The sequence below is a fragment of the Oncorhynchus masou genome, chromosome 30 (assembly GCF_036934945.1).
Source record: "Oncorhynchus masou masou isolate Uvic2021 chromosome 30, UVic_Omas_1.1, whole genome shotgun sequence".
Classification (NCBI taxonomy): domain Eukaryota; kingdom Metazoa; phylum Chordata; class Actinopteri; order Salmoniformes; family Salmonidae; genus Oncorhynchus; species Oncorhynchus masou.
The window spans coordinates 32,664,230-32,680,268 of record NC_088241.1 but is presented as its reverse complement, the minus strand read 5'-3'; the positions used below and the strand labels follow the sequence as shown (position 1 = coordinate 32,680,268).

Here is a 16,039-nt window from a genome sequence, read left to right as displayed (position 1 = left end):
ATGAGGTCTAGCATTGTCTGGCATTCGGAGGAACCCAGGGCCAACTGCACCAGCATATGGTCTCACAAGGGGTCTGAGGATCTCATCTCGGTACCTAATGGCAGTCAGGCTACCTCTGGTGAGCACATGGAGGGCTGTGCGGCCCCCCAAAGAAATGCCACCCCACACCATGACTGACCCACCGCCAAACCGGTTATGCTGGAGGATGTTGCAGGCAGCAGAACGTTCTCCACGGCACCTCCAGACTCTGTCACATCTGTCACATGTGCTCAGTGTGAACCTGCATTCATCTGTGAAGAGCACAGGGTGTCAGTGGCGAATTGGCCAATCTTGGTGTTCTCTGGCAAATGCCAAACGTCCTGCACGGTGTTGGGCTGTAAGCACAACCCCCACCTGTGGACATCGGGCCCTCATACCACCCTCATGGAGTCTGTTTCTGACCGTTTGAGCAGACACATGCACATTTGTGGCCTGCTGGAGGTCATTTTGCAGGGCTCTGGCAGTGCTCCTCCTGCTCCTCCTTGCACAAAGGTGGAGGTAGCGGTCCTGCTGCTGGGTTGTTGCCCTCCTACGGCCTCCTCCACGTCTCCTGATGTACTGGCCTGTCTCCTGGTAGCACCTCCATGCTCTGGACACTACGCTGACAGACACAGCAAACCTTCTTGCCACAGCTCGCATTGATGCGCCATCCTGGATGAGCTGCACTACCTGAGCCACTTGTGTGGATTGTAGACCTCCTCTCATGCTACCACTAGAGTGAAAGCACCGCCAGCATTCAAAAGTGACCAAAACATCAGCCAGGAAGCATAGGAACTGAGAAGTGGTCTGTGGTCACCACCTGCAGAACCACTCCTTTATTGGAGTGTCTTGCTAATTGCCTATAATTTCCACCTGTTGTCTATTCCATTTGCACAACAGCATGTGAAATTTATTGTCAATCAGTGTTGCTTCCTAAGTGGACAGTTTGATTTCACAGAAGTGTGATTGACTTTGAGTTACATTGTGTTTCTTAAGTGTTCCCTTTATTTTTTTGAGCAGTGTATTTCAAGGCCTACCTTCAAACTCAGTGCCTCTTTGCTTAACATCATGAGAAAATCAAAAGAAATCAGCCAAGACCTCAGAAAAAAATTTGTAGACCTCCACAAGTCTGGTTCATCCTTGGGAGCAATTACCAAACACCTGAAGGTACCACGTTCGTCTGTACAAACAATAGTACGCAAGTATAAACACCATGGGACCACGCAGCTGTCATACCACTCAGGAAGGAGACGCGTTCTGTCTCCTAGACATGAACGTACTTGGTGCGAAAAGTGCAAAGCAATCCCAGAACAACAGCAAAGGACCTTGTGAAGATGCTGGAGGAAACAGATACAAAAGTATCTATACCCACAGTAAAACAAGTCCTATATTGACAGATTACCGACCATTTTGAATCTCACCATATGCAATCTGGTTTCAGAGCTGGTCATGGGTGCACCTCAGCCATGCTCAAGGTCCTAAACGATATCTTAACCGCCATCGATAAGAAACATTACTCTGCAGCTGTATTCATTGATCTGGCCAAGGCTTTTGACTCTGTCAATCACCATATCCTAATCGGCAGACTCGACAGCCTTGGTTTCTCAAATGATTGCCTCGCCTGGTTCACCAACTACTTCTCTGATAGAGTTCAGTGTGTCAAATCGGAGGGTCTGCTGTCCGGACCTCTGGCAGTCTCTATGGGGGTGCCACAGGGTTCAATTCTTGGACCGACTCTCTTCTCTGTATACATCAATGATTTCGCTCTTGCTGCTCGTGAGTCTCTGATCCACCTCTACGCAGGCGACACCATCCTGTATACTTCTGGCCCTTCTTTGCACACTGTGTTAACAACCCTCCAGGCAAGTTTCAATGCCATACAACTCTCCTTCCGTGGCCTCCAATTGCTCTTAAATACAAGTAAAACTAAATGCATGCTCTTCAACCGATCGCTGCCTGCACCTGCCCGCCTGTCCAACATCACTACTCTGGACAGCTCTGACTTAGAATACGTGGACAACTACAAATACCTAGGTGTCTGGTTAGACTGTAAACTCTCCTTCCAGACCCACATCAAACATCTCCAATCCAAAGTTAAATCTAAAATTGACTTCATATTTGGCAACAAAGCATCCTTCCCTTATGCTGCCAAACATACCCTTGTAAAACTGACCATCCTACCAATCCTCGACTTTGGCGATGTCATTTACAAAATAGCCTCCAATACCCTTCTCAACAAATTGGATGCAGTCTATCACAGTGCCATCCGTTATGTCACCAAAGCCCCATATACTACCCACCATTGCGACCTGCACACTCTCGTTGGCTGACTCTTGCTTCATGCTCGTCGCCAAACCCACTGGCTCCATGTCCTCCACAAGACCTTGCCAGGTAAAGTCCCCCCATATCTCAGCTCACTGGTCACCATAGCATCACCCACCTTTAGCACGCGCTCCAGCAGGTGGTCACCCCCAAAACCTCTCTGGTCACCCCCAAAACCAATTCTTTCTTTGGCCACCTCTCCTTCCAGTTCTCTGGTGCCAATGACTGGAACGAACTACAAAAATCTCTGAAACTGGAAACACTTATCTCCCTCACTAGCTTTAAGCACCAGCTGTCAGAGCAGCTCACAGATTACTGCACCTGTACATAGCCCATCTATAATTTAGCCCAAACAACTACCTCTTTCCCTACTGTATTTATTTATTTATTTTGCTCCTTTGCACCCCATTATTTTTATTTCTACTTTGCACATTCTTCCATTGCAAATCTACCATTCCAGTGTTTTACTTGCTATATTGTATTTACTTTGCCACCATGGGGTGTATTTGTATTTACTTTGCCACCACTTTTGCCTTTACCTCCCTTATCTCACCTCATTTGCTCACATAGTATATAGACTTGTTTCTACTGTATTATTGACTGTATGTTTGTTTTAATCCATGTGTAACTTTGTGTTGTTGTATGTGTCGAACTGCTTTGCTTTATCTTGACCAGGTCGCAATTGCAAATGAGAACTTGTTCTCAACTTGCCTACCTGGTTAAATAAAGGTGAAATAAATAAATAAATAACCTGAATGGCCGCTCAACAAGGAAGAAGTCACTGCTCCAAAACCCCCATAAGAAAGCCAGGCTACGGTTTGCAACTGCACATGGGGAAAAAGATTGTACTTTTTGGAGAAATGTCTGGTCTGATGAAACAAAAATAGAACCGTTTGGCCATAATGAACATCGTTATGTTTGGAGGAAAAAGGGGGAGGCTTGCAAGCCGAAGAACACCATCTCATGTTGTGGGGGTGCTTGGCTAAAGGAGGGACTTGTGCACTTCACAAAATATATGGCATCATGAGGGAGAAAAATGATGTGGATATATTAAAGCAACATCTCAAAACATCAGTCAGGAAGTTAAAGCTTGGTCGCAAATGGGTCTTCCAAATGGACAATGACCCCAAGCATACTTCCAAAGTTGTGGCAAAATGACTTAAGGACAACAAAGTTAAGGTTGGGGTGGCCATCACAAAGCCATGACCTCAATCCTATAGAAAACATGTGGGCAGAACTGAAAAAGTGTGTGTGAGCAGGGAGGCCTAAAACCCTGACTCAGTTACACCAGCTCTGTCAGGAGGAATGGGCCAAAATTCACCCAAATTATTGTGGAAAGCTTGTGTCAGGCAACCCGAAACGTTTGATCCAAGTTAAACCATTTAAAAGCAATGCTTCCAAATGCTAACTGAGCACATGTAAACTTCTGACCCACTGGGAATGTGATGAAATAAATAAAAGCTGAAATAAATCATTCGCTCTACAAATATTCTGACATTTCACATTCTTAAAATAAAGTGGTGATCCTAACTGACCTAAGACAGGGAATTTTTACTAGGATTAAACATCAGGAATTGTGAAAAATTGAGTTTAAATGTATTTTTTTCTAAGGTGTATGTAAACTTCCGACTTCAACTGTACATGCTAAAATTGCCACTGAACATATGGATTTGTTCTAAGATGTTCATACCATGGACCATTTAGCTATTTAATTTAGAATTTTAGGACCCCTTCAGCTATCAAATTACTTTTTTTAAAATAATTTGATAAAATATTGAATTTGTCCTTTACTACTATAGCCCGTAGAAAATCATTGAATAAAACATTAATAAATGGAAAAAAGTTATCATAAGGAAGAAGGTTTTGAAATGTCCGTCCTATAACTAGGAGGCATAAGAAAGCTCATTGCATTTTTTTGTTTTTTTTGGACACATTCTACCCATTATTTTTGTTGGCACAAAACTACCTACCTACTTCCATTTGTTTATATGGGTTACTTTCAGACGAGTCCTTTGACACTTTTTAGGTGTCGTAGAGCAAAAACGCATTCTCCCCTTTCCATAGTGGGGACATATTAGTTAATAGCTCAAATGGGTCGGACACTACAGACAGAATCTGGCACATCAGCGTTACCAACTTCAGACGAGTCCTGTGACACTTGTGGGGGTCGTAGAGCAAAACGGAGAACACCATCATCTTGATTTTTGGGATGTCTCACGGTCTGACCAACACCGCAGTAGCTCTGCCACCGTTCACTGCAGAGCCGGAAAGCTGCCATAGGTGGATGCCCATGCTTTAACTGACGGATTTTGATGGGGATTTTTTAAATTATGTTACTTAGTTTAACGCACAGGTGTGTCAACAGATTCTTAAGGAACAAACTAATGTAGCTAATGTACAGTTTTACAAGTTTGATCAATGTACGGTACTACGAGTTTGGCTAATGTACAGTACTACGAGTATTAACCCAGTCAAAGCTGAGGGAGGGGGTACTACTAAGCTATGTAGAATTGAGGAAGGTCATACCAAGGATCATTTTGCTATTTGATTTTGAATTTTAACAACTCTTGAAGAATAAAAAAAATATATATTAAAACATTATTTGATTTAAAAAAAAATGGGCCTTACTGCTATTAGCTCATACAAACCCATTGAATAACAGATTCACTACATGGAACAACAGATAGTCCCCAAAACTAAATCTAAAATGGTGTCTATCATAGAAAGTTAGGAAACATGATGATATATTTTTTTACACATATTTAACTAAACAGACTCCATATGTACTTCCATACAAAAATGGACCGGTACCAGGGGAACTTTTAGACGAGTCTTGTGAGGGCTGTGGGCGTCCTAGAGCAAAACTGATATGTACATGTTCTTGAGAGTCTCATTGTCCCATAGAGGGGTCATAATAGTTTGTAGGCTAAACCGTTCAGATGCTACAGGCGATTTTGTGGGGATGTCTCATGGTCTGACAAACACCGCTATAGTTCTGTCACCTTTCACCGCAGATGCGTAAGTGTTACATAGGCGGATGTGGTGGATTGAGACACTAGTATTGATCTGTATTTATCTCACTGTGCTATGAGTCTCACTAATGTACAGTATATTATTTGACTGTATTCTATCTCAGTTAGTATGAGGACCCAGTCTTGTCTACTCACTCAGCAGCTGGCGGCGCAGGACCTGCAGGCTTCTCTTCATGGTATCATGTGGTCCGAGTCCTCCTCCACAGTGCTCATGGTTCTCTGTGGAACACAACCATACCAGAGAGAGAGATTAAGATACTACATTGTCAGGTAGCATGGTTAGCTCAGGTAACTCAGTCAGATACTGATGTGATTAAGTGAGGATATAGAGGAGAAAGAGAGTGAGAGAGCAAGAGATTGAGAGGGGGGAGTTCGAGAGGATGGACAGAGAGACAGACAGAAAGAGACAGACCAACAGACAGATAGGAATAGAGATAAAAATACAGTCAGAGAGAGACCAGGGCAGACTAATCTGTGTTTACAATTGCTAATCAGTTCAGCCAAAAACAGAAAGAACTCAAAATGTATTGAAAAATAAACTCCCACTGACAACAATAATAAAGATATATTCACAGCGACAGGCATTAATACTTATCCATGGAAAAACAACATAAATCATGGTTGGGTTAGACCTTAAATGTACAGACTCGGCTCCTTAACACTGGCTAGGCATTATTTTATATACAGTACCAGTCAAAAGTTTGGACACACATACTCAAAGGTTTTTCTTTATTTTTACTATTTTCTACATTGTAGAATAATAGTGAAGACATCAAAACTATGAAATAACACATATGGAATCATATAGTAACCAAAAGAGTATTAAACTAATCAAAATATATTTTATATATTATTCAAAGTAGCCACCCTTTGCCTTGATGACAGCTTTGCACACTCTTTGCATTATCTCAACCAGCTTCACCTGGAATGCTTTTCCAACAGTCTTGAAGGAGTTCCCACATATCCTGAGCACTTGTTGGATCTTTTCCTTCACTCTGCGATCCAACTCAAATCAAATTTTATTTGTCACATACACATGGTTAGCAGATGTTAATGCGAGTGTAGCGAAATGCTTGTGCTTCTAGTTCCGACAATGCAGTAATAACCAACAAGTAATCTAACTAACAATTCCAAAACTACTACCTTATACACACAAGTGTAAAGTGATAGAGAATATGTACATAAGATATATGAATGAGTGAGGGTACAGAGCGGCATAGGCAAGATGCAGTAGATGGTATCGAGTACAGTATATACATATGAGATGAGTATGTAAACAAAGTGGCATAGTTTAAAGTGGCTAGTGATACATGTATTACATAAAGATGCAGTTGATGATATAGAGTACAGTATATACGTATACATATGAGATGAATAATGTAGGGTATGCAAACATTATATTAAGTAGCATTCTTTAAAGTGGCTAGTGATATAATTTACATCAATTCCCATCATTAAAATGGCTGGAGTTGAGTCAGTGTGTTGGCAGCAGCCACTCAATGTTAGTGGTGGCTGTTTAACAGTCTGATGGCCTTGAGATAGAAGCTGCTTTTCAGTCTCTCGGTCCCAGCTTTGATGCACCTGTACTGACCTCGCCTTCTGGATGATAGCGGGGTGAACAGGCATTGGCTCGGGTGGTTGTTGTCCTTGATGATCTTTATGGCCTTCCTGTGACATCGGGTGGTGTAGGTGACCTGGAGGGCAGGTAGTTTGCCCCTGGTGATGCGATGTGCAGACCTCACTACCCTCTGGAGAGCCTTACGGCTGTGGGCGGAGCAGTTGCCGTACCAGGCGGTGATACAGCCCAACAGGATGATCTCGATTGTGCATCTGTGGAAGTTTGTTTGTGCTTTTGGTGACAATCCCAAACCATCTCAATTGGGTTGAGGTCGGAGTAGGTGTGTCCAAACTTTTGACTGGTACTGTACATAGACTTGGAATCACTGGCCACTTTAATAAATGTTTAAATAATGTTCACATACTGCTTTACTAATCTCATATGTATATACTGTATTCTATTCTACTGTATTTTCATCAATGCTACTACAACCATTGCTCAATCTAATATTTATATATTTCCTAATTCCCTTCTTTTACATTTAGATGTGTGTGTATTATTGTGAATTATTTTTAGACACTACTGCACTGTTAGATACTACTGCACTGTTGGAGCTAGGAACACAAGCACTTCGCTCCACCCACAATAACATCTGCTAAATATGTGTATGTGACCATTACAATTTGATTTGAGTTTGGTGTGATGTCATGGTTGTACTTTGATTGCATTATAAGAGTTACTTTTAATTTCTAAGAGTATTCCCTTCATAGTAGAGAGTTGGTCGTCTTGAACCTGCTTCTAGATATATCCTCCCACTTGGGATATTACTATTTGCAGCTCGTCTTCCCATTTGGGTACTGCTTTAATATTCTCATCTTTTAATTCTTCGATAATTATGTATTGGTACCCCATTACATTCTTGGCATACTTTGTTGTATTTCTGAAGCTATATTGTGTTGAGAGTTGTATTCGGTCCCACTGCTTCAGTAAGAGAGCTTCTTACTTGGGAATGCAGTACTTTGGGGCCAGCCTCCAAGTTCAATTCATAAACTACAGCTCATCCAAAACAGTGCTGCAAGGATACTGACACAAACAAAAAAGTCTGCCACACATCACCCCCATCCTTGCTGATCTCCATTATCTACTTGTTCCTCAAAGAATTTACTATACAATTCTCATCCTCGTCTACAAAGCACTATATGGCATCGGACCCACCTACTCTACCCCTATGAACTTCCATGTACCCTATGTTCAAGCCGCGCCAAACTCCTACATGCCCCCAGCACAAGGGGGTACCGTGCCTTTTCCTCCCACACACCACACCTATGGAACTCCCTTCCTGATTATCTCTGTGCTGTTCAGATTGTTGGGGCTTTTAAGCAGGCCTGAAGACTCATCTCTATCAGCTGACCGGCCATTATGTCCCCCTTCCTAGACTTTTATTGTTGCTTTCACGATATGGTTAGATATCGTCTTGCCCAACTCACACCTCTCCCTTGTGATTAAGGAGCTAGCCTACGTGTGTTGCACTTCCAGCCCAGTCCCGATCCCAGCGACCCACTGATACCAATCGCGGTACTGGCTTAGCAGTTGGTGGCCGACAGCTGAGGTGGGAGAAACCTTTTCCAAAAACCACCCATCGGGACATCCAGCTCAGAGGTAGGGCGGCCCGAAGTTCATCAGGCTCTCTTAGTGCTATAATATCAGGGGAACTTGAGTGGTGAATACACTTTCTCCGCTTGGCAACATGTTATTAAATAAATATTAGTTTTACACCCACGAGTGCCCGCCACAAACCCTTCACATCAACCATAGATAATGACATTCCACAGCAGTCCTATAGGGACAAACGACCATTGTTAGCATATTGATAAACTTTCCCTGTTTGTGTATCCACTCAGTTGCTTTAATACATTTAACGTCTCCCAAGGTCCAGGGCCTTAATGGCTCCCAAGAGGTGTGGGTGGTCTCCCCTTTTCTTTCCCAGCCGGGTAGGTGGCTTAGGCCTAAATTCCCTTATTTTCCTACGGTAAACTATTTCCACCTCAAGGACCCATTGTGCCAGGTTCCTGACCGATAGCTTGTTCCCTTCCCTATTCACAGTTAAATAGATATCCCTGCATGTTTAAAAACACCTTACACAGACCCCAGCCACTTAATATCGGCCACTTTCCTGGCCGAAAACAGCATATACAACTGCTCCTAACGTCCCTGGGAGGGAAACCAGCGGAGATCTTCACCACACCTCCACATTACCTGTAATTTAAAAACATCTAAATTGGACTAAAACCTCTCACTTTCTCAGGTTAGTTAGAATCACAGGAACCTATACACATTCCTGCCCCCCCTCGAGTACACATTAGCTAACAAATACCTACTCAGACCTGTGGCGCCCTCTCACACCCCTTGTCTTGTTCCCGGGGTCCTCTCTAACGGACCAGCTCAGGTCACATAATACAGTGCTCATCCTGTCTTTCCACCAGGCAACCTTCCTAGGAAGAGACCAGGAGGCCAGAGCCAATCCATTGGTATTCCATTGCCTGGTTCCCCCTCTGGTCCCATTTGGGCACCCTGCCTCCACAAAACCCGTATAACCTTCTTCCTGACAGGACCTCTAGATCAACCTTAGCAGTGCCCAATTTGCTCGATCTAGGGTGCTTTCAGAGAGGCCATGGACCTCTCCTTGAACTGCTCATCCAGACGGTCCTCTGTATTACCCCTGATCATACCTGTCATACCTTGTCGAGTTTCGGCACACCGGACAACTACACCTGGTGTGCAGCCACTCCCGAAAGCATCCAATATAGAACTCATGGTTCCCACTCAGCCTTGTAGCCATTTCCTCTGCCTCATGTCTCTCTAAACAGAGAGCACATAATACATATGCATCTCCTGTTTCTGGTATCTGATACTCTCCATACCTTAACCCCTGGAGAGGGGTTGACCTCCGGAGCGGTAGCTCGGGCTCCGGTATCTCTTGGTCATGACTATGACCCACTAGGTCTACCGGTTCCATGAGGCTCACCACCACTACTTCCATCGTTTCACACTCACTCTAACTACCAAATGATTAACCCTGAGGACGACCCTGAACTCCACCTACTGTACATCTGAGGAGCCTGGATCCCTCATCCTTTCCATATGTTCTCCTTGTAGCACAACGTGCACCCTGTGACCCCTCACTAGCCAAGGAGCCTGTATTACCACCAGCACCTCTACTCATTATTTCGCTGGCTGACACATGCACCAGGTTCCACCCTTCTGGCCCCTAATGGATGTTCAGGATGGGATTAGGCGTATCGGACCCTGACCATATACGATATCCTTCCACCCATCAGCATATAACACCTTGCTCATCCTCCATATCCCCAGGTCATCCAAAGGCCCCTGTTAGCCTCAATGGTAACACATTCAATGGCCCTAAGTGTCCCAAGTTCCACCCCTGCAGGTCCTTTACCCACCTAGTGGCATGTGCTGCAGATTGCTATTATGGCCCCTCTAATCACCCCTCCCCATTTGTCACTCGTTTACACTCGTGACATGGCAAGGGCATCAAGGGACCCCAGTTGGGGTACCTGAGGACCCATGGAACGCTGACTCGCTTGTTGTGTAAAGAGGATACCGTACATTATGAACCATCGGACAGCCAGGCCATTCTTTTAAACTATAATCTAGTCTAATGTGGTTGTAATGGGAATTTTAATGTTTGTGCTCAGAACTAATTTATGTGTTCTATTTATGCACTGTTCTATAAACCAATTTCTGTGTTCATGCAAGTGGCTGACTGTACAAATCACACCTATCAGTAGCTGCAATTTGTACGCAGTACGCCCAGACATTGTTTTGAGAACAAACAAAAGATAACTCAGTTTCAAGGTCTGAGCTTAGAGAGGAGAAGCCTCGTGATGTGTTGGTCTGTCACATGTTATGAAACAGTATTGGCCGTCACATGAATGAAACAAAACGGTAATGATGAATTAATTATGCTAAATCATGCAAATATAAAACTTGTCTGTGTATAGCCGTATATAAGACAGTTGTTGGGACGGCCCCAGGAGAGCTCCTGATTGACATGTGTACTATGGTGCATTGAGTTGGTTGGAACCCCTCCAGCACACTGACAATAAACAATGATTCATTTAAGACTTCGAGTGTCCCTGTGTAAGAATCTTTCCACAGCACGGTGAATACTCCCAAACATCAGCAGCCACCCTGACATCTTACAAGCGACACAGTAGTATCAGTCATCACAGATACACTCCACTCTGCAGCACTTCCCATCCTTGCGTGCCGCTCCCATGTTCATACACAACCCCAGAAATAGTTCTAAGTATACTCCTATCAGTGATTACCCATAACAGAGGCCTCAGGGTATCACACCCTTCTACCCATACATCCACTGCTTGCCACACCAAGACTCCCCATTTGCAGTACTTGGCCTTTACTGGTTCTATTGGGCTTCTCCCCAATAGGTAGGCCACAAACCAACGACATGGGTACCTCCAGGGTGCTCCTAACCACATCTGCCATGCCAGCTTGATGGTTCCTCCTAGAAAAATAACTGCCCTAATCACCCAACCTTCCTTCCATAAGCCCTGTACACAGTATTCCAACCATACCAGTGTACAGTATGTAAGGTGTAGTCTATTCCATTCACCCAGGACCCATTCAGGTTTGCCTCATTTTTGGTGAAATTGCCTGCAGTGTAGTTGGGGAGGTGGCTCGCCATCTTGCTCCTTGGTTCCTGTCCTTTCAAGTGCAGCCCCCACCCTCAAGACTTGCTGACTTGGAGGGCTTCCCATCCTGCTGACACAGCGTTGGGCCAGTAACCGAAAGGTTTCTGGTTCGAATACCCGGAGCTGACAAGGTGCAGAAGAAAAATTCTGTAGCTGTGGCCTTGAGTAGGGCACTTTACCTTAATTGATCCAGGGCGCTGTACAATGGTGACCTTGGTCGTGACTCCACTCCCTGCAGGTGTCTCAGATGGAGTTGGGATTTGCAAAAAAACACATTTCCATTACACACCTGTGTGTAACAGGACAAATATAAGCACCCCCTAAATTATAAACCCACTGTGGCCCCTCCCAAGGCTATTCAAGGAAAGGTTAACCTATTTTAAATGTTATATTGAGCGGACCGGTCCTGAGCACAAGCCAGGGGCAAGCTGAATTGCTTTGAACTAAAACACGCTAGAGGGAAGCTTATAAAGGAATGGGCACCTGAAGAAACCAGGTGGAAGCTATCATTTCGAGGCTACGTGAGTGGCAGACTGATGGGTGAAACGGTCACACAAGAATGAGTGGTTAAATAGCTGGAGTTAAGCGTTGAGGCGGAAATGGAGATGCCGACCCCCAGCTCTACACGTTGCACGCTGCTCTATGGCCACAGAGTCCAACAGAGGAAACAGGATGTGACCATTACATCACAAGCAGGGCAGGTCTGGGCCATTCTGATGCCCTAGACGAGACAACAAAAGTTGCCGCCAGGGCTTCCCGAGTGGCACAGTGGTCTAAGGAACTGCATCGCAGTGCTTGATGCGTCACTACAGACCCGTGTTCAATCCCAGGCTGTGTCACTCAGGCCCTGGTGGTAATTTTCTTATCTCGTCTAGAGCATCAGAACGGCACGGACCGGCCCTGCTCGTAATGTAACCGTAACATCCTTCTCCTGGTTCATCACCCAGGGAGATGGTCCTATGTTAGGAGCATAGGGTGGTTTAATCACCTGGGTGTCCCATGTGTCACCTGCCAAATAAACCGTGGCCAGATACTGGTAACTTGTCCAGTTATTGTTCCCCCAGTCCAGTTTATTCAAGCAAGGTTTCACATAGTTTAACACCTCCCTAGTTTGCAGAACCCACCATACCCGGGCCTTAACAATGGTAAAAACCTTTGTGTAGGATTTCAATGTACTTTTCACCGTGTCCGGAGCCCCATACAGATGTACCACCAGTAGCCCTACTCACTAACTCCCACCTGACATATAGGGAACCTAGGGGTTCCTCATGGATTCCTATTGTCATCCAGGGTGAAGTCCTGCTCGTCTAGGGCCTCCGCCATCGCCTTACTCACACACTCATCCAGTTCCGCAAAGTGAGATCTATTCACCCCCAGGGGTGGGCTGACGTTGTACCCACATTTACACCTGCACCTTTTCACACTTTACTACGGGGTCGTTCACACCTAGTATAAACAGTGTGACTGGCCTTCTCCACACCCAAGGTAGTGTTTTATTGATCTCTCGATCTACTCCAACCTCAGTTATACTGTGACAGGGCCATGGTGCACAGGAGCCACTGCCGGAGTCATAACTGGTCACCATGACCAGGGCCCAACATCCCCGTCTTGGGCATGACCACCTGTCTACGTGCATAGCCAGGACCATTCCTAGTACCTTTCTCACACACTTTTTATAAAACATATAAACCCCAAGGTCTTTCCCAACCTGCCTCTGGGCCCATGGCCTCAGGTCTACTTCAGGCCCCACAACCGCGGTGGCCTCTCTTGACCAGGAAACATGTCAAGTCTAGCTCTCCCCAGAACTGGCATTTTCAGAGTACGCTCACAGTGCATTCCTCGTCCCCCTGATCCACTATTTCCATACAATCTTTTCCCCAAAGGGGTGTGTCAGGATCTCCCTTTAGGTTCTGAATGCACCAGTTAGCATATTGTCTGGGCAATCCTCTCAACTCTCTAATCCAGTTCACCTGCATAGATCGGTCTTCCAATTCGGACCTTGACACCATAACCAAATACAAAAACTGAGGTCCCTGATCCTGTCCAAATCTAGAAAGTCAGGCTTATGATTCAGGTTGTCCTCAGCTGCCCACTTAATCAGCCCTTGGATGCAGTTGGCAATATTTTGGTCATATTCCAATGCCTGAATAACCTACTACAACTTCTGGGGCCACCAGCATTTTCCCCATTCACAAACAGTTGAAGTCGGAAGTTTAGATGCACTGAGGTTGGAGTCATTAAAACTTGTTTTGCACCCACTCCACAAATTTCTTATTAACAAACTATAGTTTTGGCAAGTCGGTTAGGACATCTACTTTGTGCATGAGACATGTAATTTTTCCAACAATTGTTTAAAGACAGATTATTTCAGTTATAATTCACTATATCACAATTCCAATGGGTCGGAAGTTTACATGCACTAAGTTGACTGTGCCTTTAAACAGCATGGAAAATTCCAAAAATCATGTCATGGCTTTAGAAGCTTCTGATAGGCTAATTGACATAATTTGAGTCGATTGGAGGTGTACCTGTGGATGTATTTCAAGGCCTATCTTCAAACTCAGTGCCTCTTTGCTTGACATCATGGGAAAATCCAAATAAATCAGCCAAGACCTCAGAAAACATTTTTGTAGACCTCAAAAAGTCTGGTTCATCCTTGGGAGCAATTTCCTGAAGGTACCTGAAGGTACCACGTTCATCTGTACAAACAATAGTACGCAAGTATTAAACACCATGGGACCACGCAGCAGTCATACCGCTCAGGAAGGAGACGCGTTCTGTCTCCAAGAGATGAATGTACTTTGGTGCGAAAAGTGTAAATCAATCCCAGAACAACAGCGAAGGACCTTGTGAAGATGTTTGAGGAAACAGGTACAAAAGTATCTATATCCACAGTGAAACAAGTCCTATATCGACATAACCTGAAAGACCACTCAGCAAGGAAGAAGCCACTGCTCCAAAACCACCACTACAGTTTGAAACTGCACATGGAGACGAATATCATACTTTTTGGAGAAATGTTCTCTGGACTGAACCATTTGGCCATAAGGACCATCGTTATGTCTGGAGGAAAAAGGGGGACGCTTGCAAGACGAAGAACACCATCCCAACCATAAAGCACGAGTGTGGCAGCATCATGTTGTGGGGGTGCTTGGCTGCAGGAGGGACTGGTGCATTTCACAAAATAGATGGCATCATGAGGTAGCAAAATTATGTGGATATATTGAAGCAACATCTCAAGACATCAGTCAGGAAGTTAACCTCTTGAAACTCTAGGGGCGCTATATCATTTTTGGATAAAAAGACGTGCCCGTTTTAAGCGCAATATTTTGTCACAAAAAGATGCTCGACTATGCATATAATTGGTAGCTTTGGAAAGAAAACACTGACGTTTCCAGAACTGCAAAGATATTTTCTGTGCGTGCCCTAGAACGTGAGCTACAGGCAAAACCAAGATGAAACGGCATCCAGGAAATGAGCAGGATTTTTGAGGCCCCGTTTTCCATTGTCTCCTTATATGGCTGTGAATGCGAGAGGAATGAGTCTGCCCTTTCTGTCGTTTCCCCAAGGTGTCTGCAGCATTGTGACGTATTTGTAGGCATATCATTGGAAGATTGACCATAAGAGACCACATTTACCAGGTGTCCGCCCGGTGTCCTGCGCCGAAATTGGTGCGCAAACCTCAGCTGCAAGTATTTTTCCATGGAATTCAGAGAAGAAAGCAGGCTTCCACGAACGATATATCAATGAAGAGATATGTGAAAAAACACCTTGAGGATTGATTCCAAACAACGTTTGCCATGTTTCGGTCGATATTATGGAGTTAATTCGGAAAAAGTTTGACGTTGTTGGTGACTGAATTTTCGGTTCGTTTCGGTAGCCAAATGTGATGTACAAAACGGAGCGATTTCTCCTACACAAAGATGCTTTCAGGAAAACTGAACATTTGCTATGTAACTGAGAGTCTCCTCATTGAAAACATCCAAAGCTCTTCAAAGGTAAATGATTTTATTTATTTGGTTATCTGGTTTTTGTGAAAATGTTGCGTGCTAAATGCTACTCAAAATGCTAAGCTAGCTTAGCATACTCTTACACAAATTAGTGAATAGCGATGGTTCAAAAGCATATTTTGAAAATCTGAGATGACAGTGTTGTTAAGAAACGGCTAAGCTTTAGAGCAGGCGCATTATTTTCATTTTATTTGCGATTTTCAGAAATCGTTAATGTTACATTATGCTAATGAGCTTGAGGCTATAACTGTATACAGGTTTTTTTCATAGCCAAACGTGAACAAAATGGAGCGATTTGTCCTACACAAATAATATTTTTTTGAAAAACTGAACATTTGCTATCTAACTGAGAGTCTCCTCATT

At 44.2% G+C, this 16,039-nt stretch overlaps 1 protein-coding gene across 1 annotated transcript in view; it reads right to left on the bottom strand.

The window, feature by feature from the left end:
• The window catches only part of LOC135522539 (transmembrane protein 108-like), a 100,036-nt gene that overhangs the window by 35,429 nt on the left and 48,568 nt on the right, over positions 1-16,039 (bottom strand). The window contains exon 2 of the mRNA XM_064948898.1: positions 5,508-5,591. Within this exon, the coding sequence (XP_064804970.1) occupies positions 5,508-5,547 (40 nt within the window). The 5' untranslated portion in view covers positions 5,548-5,591. The remainder of the gene's footprint in view (positions 1-5,507; positions 5,592-16,039) is intronic.